The 21,375-nt window shown below is 47.8% G+C and overlaps 1 protein-coding gene across 3 annotated transcripts in view; it reads right to left on the bottom strand.

Annotated features, from left to right (window-relative positions):
* Nucleotides 1-21,375, bottom strand: part of LOC140404390 (uncharacterized) — a 135,875-nt gene that overhangs the window by 21,421 nt on the left and 93,079 nt on the right. For all 3 annotated transcript variants that reach the window (XM_072492841.1, XM_072492842.1, XM_072492843.1), the window contains 5 exons: nucleotides 20,787-20,860; nucleotides 17,941-18,025; nucleotides 16,495-16,568; nucleotides 15,649-15,713; nucleotides 6,717-6,799 (listed from right to left, as the gene is read on the bottom strand). In XM_072492841.1, coding sequence (XP_072348942.1) covers nucleotides 6,717-6,799; nucleotides 15,649-15,713; nucleotides 16,495-16,568; nucleotides 17,941-18,025; nucleotides 20,787-20,860 — 381 coding nt within the window. The remainder of the gene's footprint in view (nucleotides 1-6,716; nucleotides 6,800-15,648; nucleotides 15,714-16,494; nucleotides 16,569-17,940; nucleotides 18,026-20,786; nucleotides 20,861-21,375) is intronic.

The raw sequence follows: 21,375 nt of genomic DNA, 5'->3' as shown, positions 1-21,375 counted from the left end.
ATCAATCTGTCTGCTTGGGTGGATATAAAAGATCCCATTGTGAAGAGGAACAGGGAAGTTATCTTCAGTGTCCTGGACATTATTTCTCACTCAATCAACATCCCAGAAACCCCCTCCAGATTACCTGTTTATGAGCACATTGCATCTTGCGGTAGTTTGCTCAATGCTAATTAGTTTCCAACATTATAACTTTAAAAAGTAATTAATTGGTTGTGGAGAGTTTTGAAACATCCGGTGGTCATGAAAAGTGCAATATAAATGCAAGTCCTTCTTTCCTCGGGAATTGGAACCTGCAATTCTGACCCCTTCTGGTCTCCATACGACTGTAGTCCTATCAAAATTCTGGGGTTACCATTGACCAGAAACTGAACTGTACCAGCCATCAGAAATACTGTGGCTACAAGAGCAGGTCAGATGCTGGGAATTCTACAGCAATTGACTCACCTCCTGACTCCTCAAAGCCTGACAACCATCTACAAAGCACAAGTCAGGAGTGTGATGGAATGCTCTTCACTTGCCTGGATGAGTGCAGCTCCAACAACACTCAAGAAGCTCAATACCATCCAGGACAAAACAACCCTCTTGATTGGCACCTTTTCCACCACAATAAACACCCACTCGCTCCGACACTGGCAGAGGCAGCTGTGTGTCTCATCTTCAAGATACACTGCAGGAACTCACCATGGTTCCTGTGACTTTCCAAAGCCCCAAAGGCTGCCACCTATAAGGACAAGGGCAGCAGACACATGGGGGCCCCACCACCTGCAGATTACTCTCCAAGCCGCACTCTGATCAACTTCCTGAAACTCCCTCCCGAACAGCACAGTGGCTGTACCTACATTACTGCAGCGGTTCAAAAAGGTTGTTCACCACCATCTTCTCAAGGGGCAATTAGGGATGGGTAATAAATGCCGGCCTTGCCCGAAGCCCCCTCCTCCCATGAAAGAATAAAAATCCCATGTTGCAGGCAGCAAGGTGGCGCAGTGGGTTAGTACTGCAGTCTCACGGCACCGAGGTCCCAGGTTCGATCCTGGCTCTGGGTCACTGTCTGTGTGGAGTTTGCACATTCTCCCCGTGTTTGCGTGGGTTTTGCCCCCACAACCCAAAAATGTGCAGGGTAGGTGGATTGGCCACGCTAAATTGCCCCTTAATTGGAAAAATTGAATTGAGTACTCTAAATTTAATTTAAAAACACTTTTTCTTTCTACTGGCTGTGGCACGGGAGCACAGTAGTTAGCACTGTTGCTTCACAGCACTAGAGATCCAGGTTTGATTCCTGGCTTGGGTCACTGTCTGTGCGGGGTCTGCATATTCTACCCATCTCTGCGTGGATTTCCAGCGGGTGCTCCGGTTTCCTCCCACAAATCTCGAAAGACGTGCTCGTTAGGTGAATTAGACATTCTGAATTCTCCCTCCGTGTACCCGAACAGGCGCTGGAATGTGACAACTAGGGGATTTTCACAGTAACTTGATTGAAGTGTTAATGTAAGCCTACTTGTGACACTAATAAAGATTATTAGTATTATTTCCAGTACTCACTGCTTTAAGTTCAGATTGTCAATAAGTCTTTTCCTATTCTCGCGTCTTTAGTACAGTAATAGGATGATGGAGAGTTAAGCTGCAGTAATTTGAATTAGTTTGTTCTCAATGTAGAATTAGAGAATGTCAGAAACCTGTTATTGAACTGCAGTGTGGTGATCTCAGCCCAACGCATCACACAAGCTTGCCACCCCCACATTGATTCTGTCTACACCTCCCGCTGCCTCAGGAAGGCAGACAGCATTGTCAGAGACCCCTCCCACCCAGGCATTGCCCTCTTCCAGACCCTTCCATCAGACAGAAGGTACAGAAGTCTGAAGACCCGCACATCCAGACATAGGAACAGCTTCTTCCCCACAGCTACAAGACTCCTCAACGACTCCCCCTCGGACTGATCTGTTCCCTGTAAGAACACCATTCATGATGCCCTATGCTGCTCTTGCTCATGTATTTGCTTTGTTTGGCCCCTTGTTCCGCACTGTAGCCAATCACTGTTTGTAATTGACAACAATGAAGTCGTATTTAGACACCTCTCACCAACCGGACTACCGATTCTTATTAGATGGTAAGATAAGAGTCCCTACACACGGCCATTAGATATCCCTCAGTCAGCACACAAACAAATCACTGTTGCTTTTGGGAGCTTGCTGTGCCCAGCGTGGCTGCTGCGATTCCTACATCACAACAGTGACTACACATCAGAAAGTTGACCATCTGATTCTATGGGATGTCTGGAGGCTATAAAAGCCACTGGATCAGTACCAACCTTTTCTTTGGGGGAAAAAAAGGGGTTTAAATGTTGTATAAATCACAAAGAAGCCACAGGCATTTGACAGGTTTCTGATTATATTAAGTCCAGAAATAGTTTGGTGCACATAAACCCTTAGTTACTCCCTGCAAGGCTTTGAATTCTCCCTCAGTGTACACAAACAGGGGCCAGAATGTGGGCACTAGGGGATTTTCACAGTAACTTCATTGCAGTGTTAATGTAAGCCTAGTTGTGACAATAATACCTGGGGCTGGTTTAGAACACTGGGCTAAATCGCTGGCTTTTAAAGCAGACCAAGGCAGGCCAGCAGCACGGTTCAATTCCCGTACCAGTCTCCCCGAACAGGCGCCGGAATGTGGCGACTAGGGGCTTTTCACAGTAACTTCATTTGAAGCCTACTTGTGACAATAAGCAATTTTCATTTCATTTCATTTACTAAAGATTATTTCAGGGTAGCACGGTGGGGCAGTGGTTAGCACGGTTGCCTACAGCGCTGAGGACCCGGGTTCGAATCCCGGCCCTGGGTCACTGTCCGTGTGGAGTTTGCACATTCTCCCCATGTCTGTGTGGGTTTCACCCCCACAACCCAGAGATGAGCAGGGTCGGTGGATTGGCCACGCTAAATTGCCCCTTAATTGAAAAATATAATTGGGTACTCCTTTTATTTTAAAAAAGGAAGATTATTTCATGATCACCATTACTGCGACTGGCTTTCAATTCCAGATTTATTAACTGAATTCAAATTCCACCCATTATAGCCTCCGGAGCATTAGACAGGGGCTATAGCCCAGTGACACTGCCATCCACATCATCATCTCGTATCTAATGGGTTGACGGTGGGACTGAATACGCAAAGTGTGACAGCATCAGGGGCAGAGGCTGTAGCAGCAATAGCAAGGCCGGATTAGAGTGGGGGGGTGGGCAACAGGAAAGGTCACTTATCATAGATTATCATAGAATTTACACTGCAGAAGGAGGCCATTCGGCCCATCGAGTCTGCACCGGCTCTTGGAAAGAGCACCCTACCCAAGATCAACACCTCCGCCCTATCCCCATAACCCAGTAACCCCACCCAACACTAAGGACAATTTTGGACACGAAGGGCAATTTATCATGGCCAATCCACCTAACCTGCACATCTTTGGACTGTGGGAGGAAGCCGGAGCACCCAGAGGAAACCCACGCACACAAGGGGAGGATGTGCAGACTCCACACAGACAGTGACCCAAGCCGGAATCGAACCTGGGACCCTGGAGTTGTGAAGCAATTGTGCTATCCACAATGCTACCGTGCTGCCCCACAATGCTACCGCGCTGCCTCATATCTGATATGATTATTCAGGTTTAAGCATTAGACAGGCTGGATCTCCTACAGGGGTCAATAAACTTTATAAATATATTGAACTTTCCAATGAAGTTTGAAGAACGGCAAGCGGACAAATGGGATAAATTGAGGTCATCCAAAATGTTGCGAGTGGTGGATGAGGATTTCTGCTGATTCTTAACGTTTTATTTATTCAACGTTTTACGTAGCCAGGAATAAGCTTGGGTATTTAAATTGCGAGGCATAGACTCGGATATTCGAGCTTAATTAGAAGACGCGTGACTGTGTTCAGAGGCTAAAGCCTCCTCAGCCCAACGTCCATTCTCACCACTTCTCATCGCAACTACAAACAGTGGGGTTGTTGACGAGATCAAAGGTAATTAGGGGCCTTTGGTGACTACATCAAACCTTTGCATAACTTTGATCCCCCGCTTTTGTGACGAGTGGGAAGATGGAAGGAGATTCACTTTAAAGCCATTGTCACCCTGTTCAAGGACTCTTTTGTCGCAAAATGGTGAAGGGACACAGAATTCTAACAGGAATAGACTCCCCTTGGTTGGGGAGTCAGGAACCAGGGGGCACAATTTAAAAATAAGAGGGGGCATGCGCCACTTAGAATAGAGATGAGGAAAAATTTATTTACACGCAGATGGTTGTGAATCTTTGGAATTCTCTATCCCGGATTGCCGTGGAAGCTCAGCATATTTATGGTAGAGGTTGATAGGTTTCTGATTAACAATAATGTGAAGGGTTAGGGGTGTTATAAGGTCCGGTGAGGAGTCCGCATCAAGCTAAACAGGTTGGGTCAAAGGAAAAAGGTTTAATGCAACAGAACAAGAGTATAGAGCAGTTACTCCACTACCGGAACCAGCACACAGTTCATGGTCCTCTGGTTTTATACAGGGCGTGTGTATTCCCCATATCAGGAGCCTCACATCACCGAGGTCCCAGGTTCGATCCCGGCTCTGGGTCACTGTCCATGTGGAGTTTGCACATTCTCCCCATGTTTGCGTGGGTTTTGCCCCCACAACCCAAAGATATGCAGGCTCGGTGGATTTGCCACGCTAAATTGCCCTTTAATTGGAAAAAAATGAATTGGGTATTCTAAATTTAATGAAAAAGAGATAGGAGGCAGAGAGAGAGAGAGCACAGAGAGAGAGAGAGCACAGACAGAGAGTGACAGAGAGAGTGACAGAGAGAGAGACTGAGAGAGAGCGACAGAGAGAGAGAGAGACAGGCAGAGAGCCAGACAGAGAGAGAGAGAGAGAGAGAGAGGCCATGGACAAGATGAGCCAAATTGTCTCCGTCATAATATACACCAGTATATCATGGTGCAGACGCACACTGATGGACACACAGTGGGACCAATCAACATACACAACACCGCAGCCAATCACCAGTTAGAGCACACGCACTATAAGACAAGGAACATCAGAGTTCCCGCTCATTCGAGTAGCAGCTAGCTAGGAGGACAGAGTTCACAGCCTGCAACACAGACATTCACCATGTGCTGAGTGCATCGACTGGTTAGGACAAGGCAAAGCTCTTTAGTTAAAGCTAGTATCGCATTAACCCACAGTTCAAGTATGTTTAAATAGTTAACCTTTTAATAAAATAGTGTTGCACTACTTCAAGTGTTGGTGACCTGTATGTGATCCAGAACACCCAACACATCAGTCTCCGGTTTGTGGAGAAACCTCGGATCCTGTGTCCATGCTTCACATGAGCCTCCCTCGCACCCAGAAGGAGGTAGACAGAGGAAATTCCAGAGGGAAGACAGCATGGAACAAAAGCCTCAGACCAATGAAATTCGAAAGAACCACCAATTAAATTAACCTGAAAAAATGTGAATAGCAAACCAACATCCCCCCCCCCCCCCCCCAATCACTCACCGGCTGTGTCCAAACCCCTACCTGGTGGGTACCACAATCACCAGCACTGACCCCTCGTTCTGATGTGCCCGCAACATTTGCAGCAGATTTAAGGCCTCTGCTACATTGGTACAGGTGGCATTGAGTGCAACATTGGGGAATTGTGGAATATACTAAGGGGTGGCCAATGGAAGAAGGATATTTGAGCCTTGTAGATGACGCATTAAAGAGCCAATTCCGATGTCACAGCCCATGAAGCACCAGACTCACTAATGTACCTGCCAGTTTCCCTTGCGTTTTTCTACAATTGTACAAGGCTTTGGATAGACCAGACCTGGAATACTGTGTGCAGTTTTGGTTTCCATATTTAAGAAAGGAAATATTTGCTTTGGAGGCGATACAATGAAGGTTCACTAAATTTGCCCCTGGGACACTGAGCAGGACTAACCATATAAATACTGTGGCTACAAGAGCAGGCCAGAGGCGAGGAATCCTGTGGCAAGGATCTTGCCTCCTGTCTCCCCAAAAATCTGTCTACAAGGCACAAGTCAGGAGCGTGATGGAATACTCTCCACTTGCCTGGATGAGTGCAGCTCCAACAACACTCAAGAAGCTCAACATCATCTAGGACAAAGCAGCCTGTTTGATTGCTTCCCCTTCCACAAACATTCACTCCCTCCACCGACGCACAGTAGCAGCCGTGTGTTCCATCTACAAGGTGCACTGCCGGAACTCACCAAGGCTCCTTAGGCAGCACCTTCCAAACCCACGACCACTACCATCTAGAAGGACATGGGTGGCAGATACCTGGGAACCTCACCACCTGGAGATTCGCCTCCAAGTCACTCACCACCCTGACTTGGAAATATAATCGGCAGTTCCTTCACTGTCGTTGGGTCAAAAACCTCAAACTCCCATTCTAACAGCACTGTGGGTGTACCTACGCCATATGGACTGCAGCGGCTCAAGAAGGCAGCTCATCACCACAACTAGGAATGGGAAATAAATGCTGGTCTAGACAGCAATGCCCACACACTGTAAAATGTTTTTTTTTAAAAAAAGACTGTGTTGTCCGATGATGAGTAAAATTGGGCTTATATTCTCTGGAGTTGAAAAGAATGATGTTGGCCCGTTCCTTGTACTTGTATGAAAACCAGAGCCATCGCAAGCTGGGGGAGGTTCCCAATCAAGATCTGCAATGGAGTTCCACCTACCTGTGTGAGAACCTGCACATCATTCAACGATTTCAGAGCTGTGTTTCTCTCTTCCTGGAGTTCGCTATTTTTGGCGCTGTAATCTGAGGAACAGAAGAAACACTCGGGGTTTGTAAAAATCTAAACACAGATGGTCGTAAAAAAAGCATGTCGGAAAAGCGGTTTCGAGGCGACAAGTCGGGAAAGTGATATGCACCAGGTCAGCAACCCTCAAATTTCTATCTTCGTTGAATATGATTCGAATTCAAAATTTATATCGGGCAAGAGTTAGTGCTGGTTTCTGAGTGGATGCAAATGATGAAAAAACACTTGGCCTCCTGCACAGTGGTTAGCACTGTTGCTTCACAGCGCCAGGGCCCCAGGTTCGATTCCCGGCTTGGTTCACTGTCTGTGCGGAGTCTGCACATTCTCCCTCGTGTCTGCGTGGGTTTCCTCCGGGTGCTCCCGTTTCCTCCCACAAGTCCAGAAAGACGTGCTTGTTGGGTGAATTGGACATTCTGAATTCTCCCTCTGTGTCCCCGAACAGGCGCCGGAGTGTGGCGACTAGGGGATTTTCACAGTAACTTCATTGCAGTGTTAATGTAAGCCTGCTTGTGACAATAATAAAGATTATTATTATTATAATAAACAGGCCGACCACATTCCACTGCTGGGCCATTTCAAAGGGCAATTGAGAGCCAATCACATTGCTGTGGCTCTGGGCTCACATGTAGGGTAAGGATGGCAGAACTTGTAGGAAAAACTAGAACCAGAGGACACCATCTCAGACTAAAGGGACGATCCTTTAAAACAGAGATGAGAAGGAATTTCTTCAGCCAGAAGGTGGTGAGTCTGTGGAACTCTTTGCCGCAGAAGGCTGTGGAGGCCAAATCACTGAGTGTCTTTAAGCCAGAGATAGATAGGTTCTTGGTTAATAAGAGTATAAAGGTCAGGAGCACAGATTTGACTTCGCAGGAGGGGGCCAGTGTTCAGGTAGGTGGTTTGAAGTGTGTCTACTTCAATGCCAGGAGTATACGAAATAAGGTAGGGGAACTGGCAGCGTGGGTTGGTACCTGGGACTTCGATGTTGTGGCCATTTCGGAGACATGGATAGAGCAGGGACAGGAATGGATGTTGCAGGTTCCGGGGTTTAGGTGTTTTAGTTTTAGTAAGCTCAGAGAAGGAGGCAAAGGTAACCACTTCCTTACCTTGCAGGTCAGCTGTTCGGGAGAGAGAGGGAGCCAGGACCTTGGAAACAGCGCGGGAGTTTCAAAAAGCGCGGGAGCTGCGAGGCAGAGGGGACAGTTTAAAAGGGCGCGCTGTGGGTGAGGTAAGTACTGCATAACCACTTCCTTACCTTGCAGGTCAGCTGTTCGGGAGAGAGATCAGTTTTGGGAGCAGGCCTATTGGCTGACTGTAAATCAGGAAGGATACAAAGGGTGTGGCTGAAGTGCCTTTAGAAACAGAGTGCTGAAGGCAAACAGAGTGTATCTGAGTTTGGGTAAGGCTGAGTTCGGGTAAGAGGGGAGTGACAAAAAAAAAAAAAAAAAAAAAATTTAATTAAGTAAAGTAATTAACTAGTTAAGGGAATTTGGTGCTCACCTGAAGTAGGTGCAGAGAAGCAGACCTGTGAGGGAGTCTCTGGAGCAACTACATCACAGCCAGCAGGTAAGTGTTTGGCTTGTAACTGGTAAGTGATTTCTCTCTCTTTGACTTTCTCCTAGCTGTGTAGTGTAGTTCAAATTTAACTTCAGGTTTAAGTCATGGCAGGAGAGCTCAGACCCGTGTCATGCTCCTCTTGTGAGATGTGGCAAGTCAGGGACCCTTCTGGTGTCCCTGACTCCTTCATCTGCAAGAAGTGTGTCCAACTGCAGCTCCTGTTAGACCGCTTGACGGCTCTGGAGCTGCGGATGGACTCACTTTGGAGCATCCGCGATGCTGAGGAAGTTGTGGAAAGCACATTCAGTGAGTTGGTCACACCGCAGATTAAAATTACTGAGGCAGATAGGGAAAGGGTGACCAACAGACAGAGGAAGAGTAGGAAGGCAGTGCAGGGATCCCCTGCGGTCATCTCCCTCCAAAACAGATTTACCGTTTTGGAAACTGTTGGGGGAGATGGCTCACCACGGGAAGATGGCAGCAGCCAGGTTCATGGCACCGTGGCTGGCTCTGCTGCACAGAAGGGCGGGAAAAAGAGTGGCAGAGCTATAGTGATAGGGGATTCAATTGTAAGGGGAATAGACAGGCGTTTCTGCAGACGCAAACGAGAATCCAGGTTGGTATGTTGCCTCCCTGGTGCAAGGGTCAAGGATGTCTCGGAGCGGCTGCAGGGCATTCTGGAGGGGGAGGGTGAACAGCCAGCTGTCGTGGTGCATATAGGCACCAACGATATAGGTAAAAAACGGGATGAGGTCCTACAAGCTGAATTTAGGGAGTTAGGAGTTAAACTAAAAAGTAGGACCTCAAAGGTAGTAATCTCAGGATTGCTACCAGTGCCACGTGATAGTCAGAGTAGGAATGACAGGATAGCTAGGATGAATACGTGGCTTGAGAGATGGTGCAAGAGGGAGGGTTTCAAATTCCTGGGACATTGGGACCGATTCTGGGGGAGGTGGGACCTGTACAAATCGGACGGTCTGCATCTGGGTGGGACCGGAACCAATGTTCTCGGGGGGGTGTTTGCTAGTGCAGTTGGGGAGGGTTTAAACTAATGTGCCAGGGGGATGGGAACCGATGTAGGAAGTCAGTGGGGACAGAAACAAAAGGCAGGAAGGGAGAGTGTGTAAAGCATGACCAGAGAAAGCAGGGCAGAGAGCAAGGAAGGTCTACATTAAACTGCATTTATTTCAATGCAAGGGGCCTGACGGGCAAAGCGGATGAACTCAGGGCATGGACGGGCACATGGGACTGGGATATTATAGCTATGACTGAAACATGGCTAAGGGAGGGGCAGGACTGGCAGCTCAATGTTCCGGGCTACAGATGCTATAGAAAGGATAGAACAGGAGGTAAGAGAGGAGGGGGAGTGGCGTTTTTGATTAGGGAGAACATCACGGCAGTACTTAGAGGGGATATGTCCGAGGGTTCGCCCACTGAGTCTATATGGGTGGAACTGAAAAATAAGAAGGGAGAGATCACCTTGGTAGGACTGTACTACAGGCCCCCAAATAGTCAGCGGGAAATTGAGGAGCAAATATGTAAGGAGATTACAGATAGCTGCAAGAATAATAGGGTGGTAGTAGTAGGGGACTTTAACTTTCCCAACATTGACTGGGACAGTCATAGCATTAGGGGCTTGGATGGAGGGAAATTTGTTGAGTGTATTCAGGAGGAATTTCTCATTCAGTATGTGGATGGACCGACTAGAGAGGGGGCAAAACTTGACCTCGTCTTGGGAAATAAGGAAGGGCAAGTGATAGAAGTGCTAGTGAGGGATCACTTTGGGACAAGTGACCATAATTCCATTAGTTTTAAGATAGCTATGGAGAATGATAGGTCTGGCCCAAGAGTTAAAATTCTTAATTGGGGCAAGGCCAATTTTGATGGTATCAGACAGGAACTTGCAGAGGTAGATTGGGGGAGACTATTGGCAGACAAAGGGACGGCTGGTAAATGGGAGGCTTTTAAAAATGTGTTAACCAGGGTGCAGGGTAAGCACATTCCCTTTAGAGTGAAGGGCAAGGCTGGTAGAAGTAGGGAACCCTGGATGACTCGAGATATTGAGACTCTGGTCAAAAAGAAGAAGGAGGCATATGACGTACATAAGCAACTGGGATCAAGTAGATCCCTTGAAGAGTATAGAGATTGTCGAAATAGAGTTAAGAGGGAAATCAGGAGGGCAAAAAGGGGACATGAAATTGCTTTGGCAAATAATGCAAGGGAGAATCCAAAGAGATTCTACAGATACATAAAGGGGAAAAGAGTAACTAGGGACAGAGTAGGGCCTCTTAAGGATCAACAAGGGCATTTATGTGCAGAGCCACAAGAGTTGGGTGAGATCCTGAATGAATATTTCTCATCGGTATTCACGGTGGAGAAAGGCATGGATGTTAGGAAACTAAGGGAAATAAATAGTGATGTCTTGAGAAGTGTGCATATTACAGAGGAGGAGGTGCTGGAAGTCTTAAAGCGCATCAAGGTAGATAAATCCCCGGGACCTGATGAAATGTATCCCAGGATGTTGTGGGAGGCTAGGGAGGAAATTGCGGGTCCCCTAACCGAGATATTTGAATCATCGGCAGCCACAGGTGAGGTGCCTGAAGATTGGAGAGTGGCGAATGTTGTGCCCTTGTTTAAGAAGGGCAGCAGGGAAAAGCCTGGGAACTACAGACCAGTGAGCCTAACGTCTGTAGTAGGTAAGTTGCTAGAAGGTATTCTGAGAGACAGGATCTACAAGCATTTAGAGAGGCAAGGACTGATTCGGGGCAGTCAGCATGGCTTTGTGCGTGGAAAATCATGTCTCACAAATTTGATTGAGTTTTTTGAGGGAGTGACCAAGAAGGTAGATGAGGGTAGTGCAGTAGACGTTGTCTACATGGACTTTAGCAAAGCCTTTGACAAGGTACCGCATGGTAGGTTGTTGCAGAAGGTTAAAGCTCACGGGATCCAGGGTGAGGTTGCCAATTGGATTCAAAATTGGCTGGACGACAGAAGGCAGAGGGTGGTTGTAGAGGGTTGTTTTTCAAACTGGAGGCCTGTGACCAGTGGTGTGCCTCAGGGATCGGTGCTGGGTCCACTGTTATTTGTGATTTATATTAATGATTTGGATGAGAATTTAGGAGGCATGGTTAGTAAGTTTGCAGATGACACCAAGATTGGTGGCATAGTGGATAGTGAAGAAGGTTATCTAGGATTGCAACGGGATCTTGATCAATTAGGCCAGTGGGCCGACGAATGGCAGATGGAGTTTAATTTAGATAAATGTGAGGTGATGCATTTTGGCAGATCGAATCAGGCCAGGACCTACTCAGTTAATGGTATGGCGTTGGGGAGAGTTATAGAACAAAGAGATCTAGGAGTACAGGTTCATAGCTCCTTGAAGGTGGAGTCGCAGGTGGACAGAGTGGTGAAGAAGGCATTCGGCATGCTTGGTTTCATTGGTCAGAACATTGAATATAGGAGTTGGGACGTCTTGTTGAAGTTGTACAAGACATTGGTACGGCCACACTTGGAATACTGTGTGCAGTTCTGGTCACCCTATTATAGAAAGGATATTATTAAACTAGAAAGAGTGCAGAAAAGATTTACTAGGATGTTGCCGGGACTTGATGGTTTGAGTTATAAGGAGAGGCTGGATAGACTGGGACTTTTTTCCCTGGAGCGTAGGAGGCTTAGGGGTGATCTTATAGAGGTCTATAAAATAATGAGGGGCATAGATAAGGTAGATAGTCAACATCTTTTCCCAAAGGTAGGGGAGTCTAAAACTAGAGGGCATAGGTTTAAGGTGAGAGGGGAGAGATTCAGAAGGGCCCAGAGGGGCAATTTCTTCACTCAGAGGGTAGTGAGTGTCTGGAATGGGCTGCCAGAGGTAGTAGTAGAAGCGGGTACAATTGTGTCTTTCAAAAAGCATTTAGATGGTTACATGGGTAAGATGGGTATAGAGGGTTATGGGCCAAGTGCGGGCAACTGGGACTAGCTTAATGGTAAAAAACTGGGCGGCATGGACTGGTTGGGCCGAAGGGCCTGTTTCCATGCTGTAAACTTCTATGATTCTATGATTCTATGATTCTAGGGGGAGGTGTGGCGCTGCTAGTCAAGAACAGTATTACGGTGGCGGAGAGGATGCTAGATGGGGACTCTTCTTCCGAGGTAGTATGGGCTGAGGTTAGAAACAGGAAAGGAGAGGTCACCCTGTTGGGAGTTTTCTATAGGCCTCCAAATAGTTCTAGGGATGTAGAGGAAAGGATGGCGAAGATGATTCTGGATAAGAGCGAAAGTAACAGGGTAGTTATTATGGGAGACTTTAACGTTCCAAATATTGACTGGAAAAGATATAGTTTGAGTACATTAGATGGGTCGTTTTTTGTACAATGTGTGCAGGAGGGTTTCCTGACACAATATGTTGACAGGCCAACAAGAGGCGAGGCCACATTGGATTTGGTTTTGGGTAATGAACCAGGCCAGATGTTAGATTTGGAGGTAGGTGAGCACTTTGGGGACAGTGACCACAATTCGGTGACGTTTACGTTCGTGATGGAAAGGGATAAGTATACCCCGCATGGCAAGAGTTATAGCTGGGGGAAGGGCAATTATGATGCCATTAGACATGACTTGGGAGGGGTAGGTTGGAGAAGTAGGCTGCAAGTGTTGGGCACACTGGATATGTGGAGCTTGTTCAAGGAACAGCCACTGCGTGTTCTTGATAAGTACGTACCGGTCAGGCAGGGAGGAAGGCGTCGAGCGAGGGAACCGTGGTTTACCAAAGAAGTGGAATCTCTTCTTAAGAGGAAGAAGGAGGCCTATGTGAAGATGAAGTGTGAAGTTTCAGTTGGGACGCTTGATAGTTACAAGGTAGCGAGGAAGGATCTAAAGAGAGAGCTAAGACGAGCAAGGAGGGGACATGAGAAGTATTTGGCAGGTAGGATCAAGGAAAACCCAAAAGCTTTCTATAGGTATGTCAGGAATAAAAGAATGACTAGGGTAAGAGTAGGGCCAGTCAAGGACAGGGATGGGAAGTTGTGTGTGGAGTCTGAAGAGATAGGCGAGATACTAAATGAATATTTTTCGTCAGTATTCACTCAGGAAAAAGAGAATGTTGTGGAGGAGAATGCTGAGACCTAGGCTATTAGAATAGATGGCATTGAGGTACGTAGGGAAGAGGTGTTGGCAATTCTGGACAGGCTGAAAATAGATAAGTCCCTGGGGCCCGATGGGATTTATCCTAGGATTCTCTGGGAAGCCAGGGAAGAGATTGCTGAGCCTTTGGCTTTGATTTTTATGTCATCATCGGCTACAGGAATAGTGCCAGAGGACTGGAGGATAGCAAATGTGGTCCCTTTGTTCAAAAAGGGGAGTAGAGACAACCCCGGCAACTATAGGCCGGTGAGCCTCACGTCTATTGTGGGTAAAGTCTTGGAGGGGATTATAAGAGACAAGATTTATAATCATCTAGATAGGAATAATATGATTAGGGATAGTCAGCATGGCTTTGTAAAGGGTAGGTCATGCCTCACAAACCTTATCGAGTTCTTTGAGAAGGTGACTGAACAGGTAGACGAGGGTAGAGCAGTTGATGTGGTGTATATGGATTTCAGTAAAGCGTTTGATAAGGTTCCCCACGGTAGGCTCTTGCAGAAAATACGGAGGCTGGGGATTGAGGGTGATTTAGAGATGTGGATCAGAAATTGGCTAGCTGAAAGAAGACAGAGGGTGGTGGTTGATGGGAAATGTTCAGAATGGAGTTCAGTTACAAGTGGCGTACCACAGGATCTGTTCTGGGGCCATTGCTGTTTGTCATTTTTATAAATGACCTAGAGGAGGGCGCAGAAGGGTGGGTGAGTAAATTTGCAGACGACACTAAAGTCGGTGGTGTCGACAGTACGGAAGGATGTAGCAGGTTACAGAGGGACATAGATAAGCTGCAGAGCTGGGCTGAGAGGTGGCAAATGGAGTTTAATGTAGAGAAGTGTGAGGTGATTCACTTTGGAAGGAATAACAGGAATGCGGAATATTTGGCTAATGGTAAAGTTCTTGGAAGTGTGGATGAGCAGAGGGATCTCGGTGTCCATGTACATAGATCCCTGAAAGTTGCCACCCAGGTTGATAGGGTTGTGAAGAAGGTCTATGGAGTATTGGCCTTTATTGGTAGAGGGATTGAGTTCCGGAGTCATGAGGTCATGTTGCAGCTGTACAAAACTCTGGTACGGCCGCATTTGGAGTATTGCGTACAGTTCTGGTCACCTAATTTTGGAAGGATGTGGAAGCTTTGGAATGGGTGCAGAGGAGATTTACCAGGATGTTGCCTGGTATGGAGGGAAAATCTTATGAGGAAAGGCTGATGGACTTGAGGTTGTTTTCGTTAGAGAGAAGAAGGTTAAGAGGAGACTTAATAGAGGCATACAAAATGATCAGGGGGTTAGATAGGATGGACAGTGAGAGCCTTCTCCCGCGGATGGAAATGGCTAGCACGAGGGGACATAGCCTTAAACTGCGGGGTAATAGATATAGGACAGAGGTCAGAGGTAGGTTCTTTACGCAAAGAGTGGTGAGGCCGTGGAGTGCCCTACCTGCAACAGTAGTGAACTCGCCAACATTGAGGGCATTTAAAAGTTTATTGGATAAGCATATGGATGATAATGGCATAGTGTAGGTTAGATGGCTTTTGTTTTTTGACTTCCCATGTCGGTGCAACATCGTGGGCCGAAGGGCCTGTACTGCACTGTATCGTTCTATGTTCTATGTTCTATGTAAGGGGATCAGGTGTTATGGGAGAAGGCAGGAGAATGGGGATGAGAAAAATGTCAGCCATGATTTTAAAAAAATAAAAATTTCGATTATTTATTTATTTTTTTCCCAATTAAGGGGCAATTTAGCGTGGCCAATCCACCTATCCTGCACATCTTTGGGTTGTGGGGGTGAAACCCACGCAGACACGGGGAGAATGTGCAAACTCCACACGGAGAGTGACTCAGGGCCGGGATTCGAACCCGGGTCCTCAGCGCCGCAGTCCCAGTGCTATCCACTGCGCCACATGCCGCCCTCAATATCAGCCATGATTGAATGGCGGAGCAGACACGATGGGCCGAGTGGCCTAATTCTGCTCCAATGTCTTATGGTCTTATGGAAAAATGCACAATATAACAGTGACGCTGGAACCACAATAACACAGGACCAGAACCATCCGATTTCATGGCAGGGATATCCAGCCAGTATTGTGTGTCGGCCATGGAGTCAGGAGTTAAAGAGGAGGGAGATAAGAGAGTGTTACCCAGGGTGTAAATCGCACAAACTGTACCTTGCAATTTGGTGCTCATCTGTTCCAGGAAGGAGTCGCAACGAGTGCATTTCTGAAGGGGGCAACTGCAATGGAAGGAAGCGAAGAGTTAACACTTTCTGATGGGATAGAAATTACTTCCAGTGATGGTGTGGCACGGTAACACAGTGGTTAGCACTGTTGCTTCACAGCGCCAGGGACCCGAGTTCGATTCCTAGCATGTGTCACTGTCTGTGCGGAGTCTGCACGTTCTCCCCGTGTCTGCGTGGGTTTCCTCCGGGGGCTCCGGTTTCGTGCTTGTTAGGTGAATTGGACATTCTAAATTCTCCCTCAGTGAACCCGAACAGGCGCCGGAATGTGGCGACGAGGGGATTTTTATCAGTAACTTCATTGCAGTGTTAATGTAAGCCTACTTGTGGCAATAACGATTATTATTGTGCAGAACATGACAGGTTAGGATTGGGCATTTTGGTTTTGTCAAGCCAAGAACTGTTGAGCTTTTCAACTCGCATTTCGGGCAGGTCCAGCTGTTGGTTAGGATATAAGAGTTTAAACCTCGCTCCAGAGACTAGACATCAAGACTGAACCACAAATGCAGTGCTGCGCTGGCAGGGATGGGGGTCTTTCAGATTAGACATCAGACAGCCTTGCCTGACCTCCCAGGTGGGCCCCAAGACACTATTTCAAAGAAGGGTTCTCCAAACTGCCCTGGCCAACAATTTAATACTCAACCCAACAGCTGAACAATCTGGCCAGTGTGAGATATTGCGGAGTGCAAATTGCCTGCCACGTTTCCTGATCATTGGACCTTCTGTCTAGGGTTTGGGGTGGGGGGGTGGGGGGGAGCGTTATGACTCACAGCCCCACCTCTGCTGCTTCTCAGACTCTTCGCCATGGCTCCTCTGTTGCCGAATCTCTTCCAAAACGTCCACCTCTGCCAACTGCAAAACAACAAGGACAGATCGGCATCCTTCCGGGATCACACACCATCAATTTCCACAACTCGCGTTTAGGCTGCCGCCCTAAAAATGTGTCAGATCTGCCCAGGTACCACACAGGAGCAGGGTTTGACACTGAGACACACCAGGTGATAATAGGTCAGGTGACCAAATGCTTGGTCACAAGAGGTAAGTTTTTTAAGGAGTGTGGAGGAAGAGGACCCAGGGCCCAGGTAGCTGAAGGCACGGTCATAAATGGCGGAGTGGTTATGAATCAGGGATGGATGCAAGGCCTGAATTGGAGGAGCGCGAGATTTCAGGTTTGGAGGAACTCAAAAGACCCAGGGCTGGTTTCTCAAGGGTGCCGTCGCCGAAATCCCGTTCGGCAGTCTGCCAGAGAATCCAAACTTACGTCAGAATCGGGGACGGCGCCGATTTCACGATGCTTCGCCCCCTCCAAAGCCGCGTACTCGGAGACAACGCTGCCCCACATATTGACGGCCTCAGGACATTTGAGGCCCGGCTCCCGATGCTCCGTCCCCGACCGGCAGAGTTCCCGAAGGCGTGGGTCTTTCATGGTCTCATCCGTCGGGAACTCGGCGTGGCGGCTACGGACTCAGTCCAGCGCCGCCACAGTCGGGGGAGAGCCGGTCTGCGGGCAGGGGGGGGCGGTCATTATTCGGGGCTGGGGGGCACTGTGGGGAGGGGGGGCGGTCTGGGGCGCGCGAGCCAGCCAAAGGGGGGGCACTATTTCGCGGGCCGGGTCCGCGGACTGCGTCCGCCATGTAGCACGGCGCGGCCGCCGCCGTGTGCATGCGCGGCCACAGGCCCGGCAATTCTCCGGGGTGTAACGGCAGCTAGAGCCGGGTGCTCTGTGCTATCGTCCTGCTGGCCCCCAGCAAAACGGGGAATCAGTGGCCGTTTTGTGCCATTTTGTCTGCCGTTCCCAAGCTGGCGTGGGGACATAGCCACAGAATCGGAGAATCCAGCCCCCAAAGTCTACCAATCGACCCGGTTTCAATTGCACAACTTCCCTCGACAGGACTTGTAAGTAGATACCTGGCACTCCGACTTTGAGTCCACCATCAAAGTGACTATTTTAAGGTTCCATACTTTTACCTGGAATCATAAACCCTATCCCCAATTCTGAGCATGTGTGGACCTGGGGGCGAGACCAGCCATCAGTCTTGGCTACGATAGCCACCCCCACCATGGCCAAATCGCCCGCGTTCACGGAAATTGGCCAGCTCATGGACAGCTGCAGAACCCATGCTACCCAATCCTACTATGCATCAGCACTGTCAGAGACAGAGGGAGAGAATGCATCACAGAATGGAGAAACACAAGGAGGGGAAGTAAAATGTAAGTAACAAACCTTCAACTCCAATGATGAAATCTTAATTTCTAGTTCAGTCTTCTCAGTATTTCGGAGCCTCCCGAGTTGTCTCAATGCTTGTTCCCTGTGGCCACAGAAAGGAGATTCATACCCAGTTAGTCAAACATCCTGGAGCAATATATCACCTCTTGAGATGTGCGTCTGTGGTCATCACTCCCCAGCCACGAGGTTACTGCCAAGACTTTTAGAATATTTATTTTGGAGGTGTTGCTGGTGTTTATTGCCCAGCCCTGGTGGTCCTTGAGAAGGTGGTGGTAAACCTTCTTTCTGAACTGTGCCATCTGCGTTTAGAAGGTATTCCCACTGTGCTGTTAGGTAGAACGTCGCAGGATTTTGCCCCAGCGACAATGAAGAAACAGAACTTTTAAGAGATGGCCAGGGGTTCTCCAGAGTTCAACATCCTCTCCAATTTTCTTCAACCCCTGATGTGAAGTCAATAACCTTTCTGGACTCATCTTCCAAAATAGACAACATGGACAAGACCATTCATGGCTAGCAGCATGATAAACCAATGTTCCGTACCTCCAGCACAGTCCAAGGGAATTGAATGAACCAATTAGCTCTTGTTTCCCCCAGGCACCAAGGGTCGGATGCTGTCCCCCGCCTCCCTCCCCATTCCATAGAACATAGAACATTACAGCGCAGTACAGGCCCTTCGGCCCTCGATGTTGCGCTGACCTGTCAAACCAATCTAAAGCCCATCTACACTATTCCATTATCATCCGTATGTTTATCCAATGACCATTTAAGTGCCCTTAATGTTGGCAAGTCCACTACTGTTCCAGGCAGGGCATTCCACGCCCTTACTACTCTCTGAGTAAAGAACCTACTACCGATATCGGTCCTGTATCTATCTCCCCTCAATTTAAAGCTATGTCCCCTCGTGCTAGACATCATCATCCGAGGAAAAAGGCTCTCACTGTCCACCCTATCTAATCTTCTGATCATCTTGTATGCCTCAAATAAGTCACCTCTTAACCTTCTTCTCTCTAACGAAAACAGCCTCAAGCCTTTCCTCATCAGATCTTCCCTCCATACCAGACAACATCCTGGTAAATCTCCTCTGCACCCTTTCCAATGGCTTCCATGGTTCCTCACTATTCCATGCAGCAAGGCTCTTAACACTCGAAGCTTGATACTACTTCTCAATTTACTTGCCTTCCTGCACTTTCCAATCTCGGGGCCTATAGGTGTTTACCTGTCACCCAGGCTTCGCAATGATTTCTGCGCAGCATTAACACCAGGGCCACGTCGACATGGGCATAGCTGAAGAAGTGACCTATGATGCGGCTGCTGGAAATGAATTGGGGATCGCTAGTGACACGTGTAGGTTACATCCAGGGTGACCAGCCAATCCTGATTTTCAAGGGCTATGTCCCCACTATTGAGGTCATTGTCCCTCCTCGGTCATATGCTGCCAGGACGCATATTTCAGGCATTTGTATTTCACACTCGCATAATCCATACCTGCACATTTGTATCGCTCCTGGCTACCCAATCAGACTGGTTCACCGGTCACTCCAATACGACCCCCACCATTCAAAGCATTGTTCTCCAGTGAAGAAAGACTTGCCATTATCTGGGATATGCAGAGGGCAATTTATACAATAATCTCCCGTTACTGGTTACTCAGCCTCGTGCATTGTCCTCCTGATAGTTAAGACTGGAAGTGCCTTCTTTCCAATTTGTTGTGAATTTCAGAAATCTCAGAACATTGTGAAAACGGCACAGAAAACGTGCAACAAGCTCATTCACGGTGTTTATGAAAACTCCGCAATCACAAAATGTCTGCACTCGGGCTTATCCTAGCTCCAGCTATTTATAGCCTCTGTGGTGCCTGTTCACTTCAACGCTGAGTCAACACCCAGGCGTAACCAATCAAGCACAGTGAGCACAGATCAGTTGCCAGACTCGCATAATCAAACATCAAACAATTGAACATTACACCTGTACGTCACATCAAACGTGGAATTCGCCATGCCAGGAAAGCTGGATAATAGCTGATGTCTTTCTTGCCTTTTCCTCAGGATAGAGTTTGATAACCCATTTAGGCCGGTAGCCTAGTTGGAACTGGGCCACCAGCTCCGTTTGGATGTAATTCTGGAAGTTTCCTCACATGACCTCATGGCGCCAACCACCCGGTAAAACAACTCTCTCTGTCACCAATATATTTACAACAGAGAGACGTTTTCCAAGGAATTGAAAAACAAAGTCACTTTTTCTGATGTCCCTGTGATTTTTCTCCAGCGTTTACTCTAGGAGATTAATATTCAAATTACTTTGGACAGATGAGTCATTCAGTTAATATTAATCCAACAGCAGCATTGATTCCTTTGACTGAGCTGTGCTAATTCACTCACTGACATTCGGAGAAACCGTTCTTAAAGTAGGCCATTAGCAAAAGAAACGTTATTGCTCCACAACCTGTAAGCATCTTAAATCCACCGGTTTGAATCCGAGAGCTTAGGCTCCACCCCACGTACGAGGAGAAACAACACGCAGAATTTTCTAGACAGTTCTGACACACTTTCCACGCAATAACGCAATGAGATGGGGGTGAAGCGTTATGATTGACTCAACTTATGGGGTGGCATGGCGGTGCAGTGGTTAGCACTGCAGCCTCACGCGCCAAGGACCTGGGTTCGATCCCAGCCCCGGGTCACTGTCCGTGCGGTGTTTGCACATTCTCCCCGTGTGCGCGTGGGTTTCGCCCCCACAACCCAAAGAGGTGCAAGCTAGGTGGATTGGCCACGCTAAATTGCCCCTTAATTGGGGAAAAATAATTGAGTGCTCTAAATTAATTTTTTTTAAAAGCCTCGACTTACTTTTCTGAAATTTGTTGCTTCAGCGAAGTGACCAGGAACTCCAGTCTCTGATTCTCTGAGCTACATTCTGTATACTGTGGGGGAGCAAAAACGTGCACTGTTAATTTCAGAGAGACTAGACCCGACGTCAAAATCAAATTACCTGTGGGTTTTGACGGGCATGTGTGATTTTGGCCAAATAGAGACTGGTTGACTCTCACTGATGGCTGAGATGGATAAATACTGACCTGTATGGTTATGGGTCCCAGTTAAATCCTCAGAGAGATGTTAGAAATGCAGATCCCTTTAAGAATAAACCAGCACTAGCTTCAGAGTGAATTGAGAGCAAGGTGATACGCACTGGTTTGTATTTAAGAGCTGGGTTTATGCCCAGTTGGGGCATTGCTTCTGGACAAGGAGAGAATCCAGGAGGGTAGAGAGGAAACCAGTGGGCGTGTACCGAACTGTAGTTTCGCAATGAAACGGTTGTGAACCATTAGAATGTCTTCTGCTGGGGCAGCACGGTGGCGCAGTGGGTTAGCCCTGATGCCTGACGGCGCCGAGGTCCCAGGTTTGATCCCGGCTCTGGGTCACTGTCCGTGTGGAGTTT

The sequence above is a fragment of the Scyliorhinus torazame genome, chromosome 30 (genome assembly GCF_047496885.1).
Source record: "Scyliorhinus torazame isolate Kashiwa2021f chromosome 30, sScyTor2.1, whole genome shotgun sequence".
Taxonomy (NCBI): domain Eukaryota; kingdom Metazoa; phylum Chordata; class Chondrichthyes; order Carcharhiniformes; family Scyliorhinidae; genus Scyliorhinus; species Scyliorhinus torazame.
The sequence above is the reverse complement of the archived record's forward strand: the minus strand, read 5'-3'. Positions and strand labels throughout refer to the sequence as shown.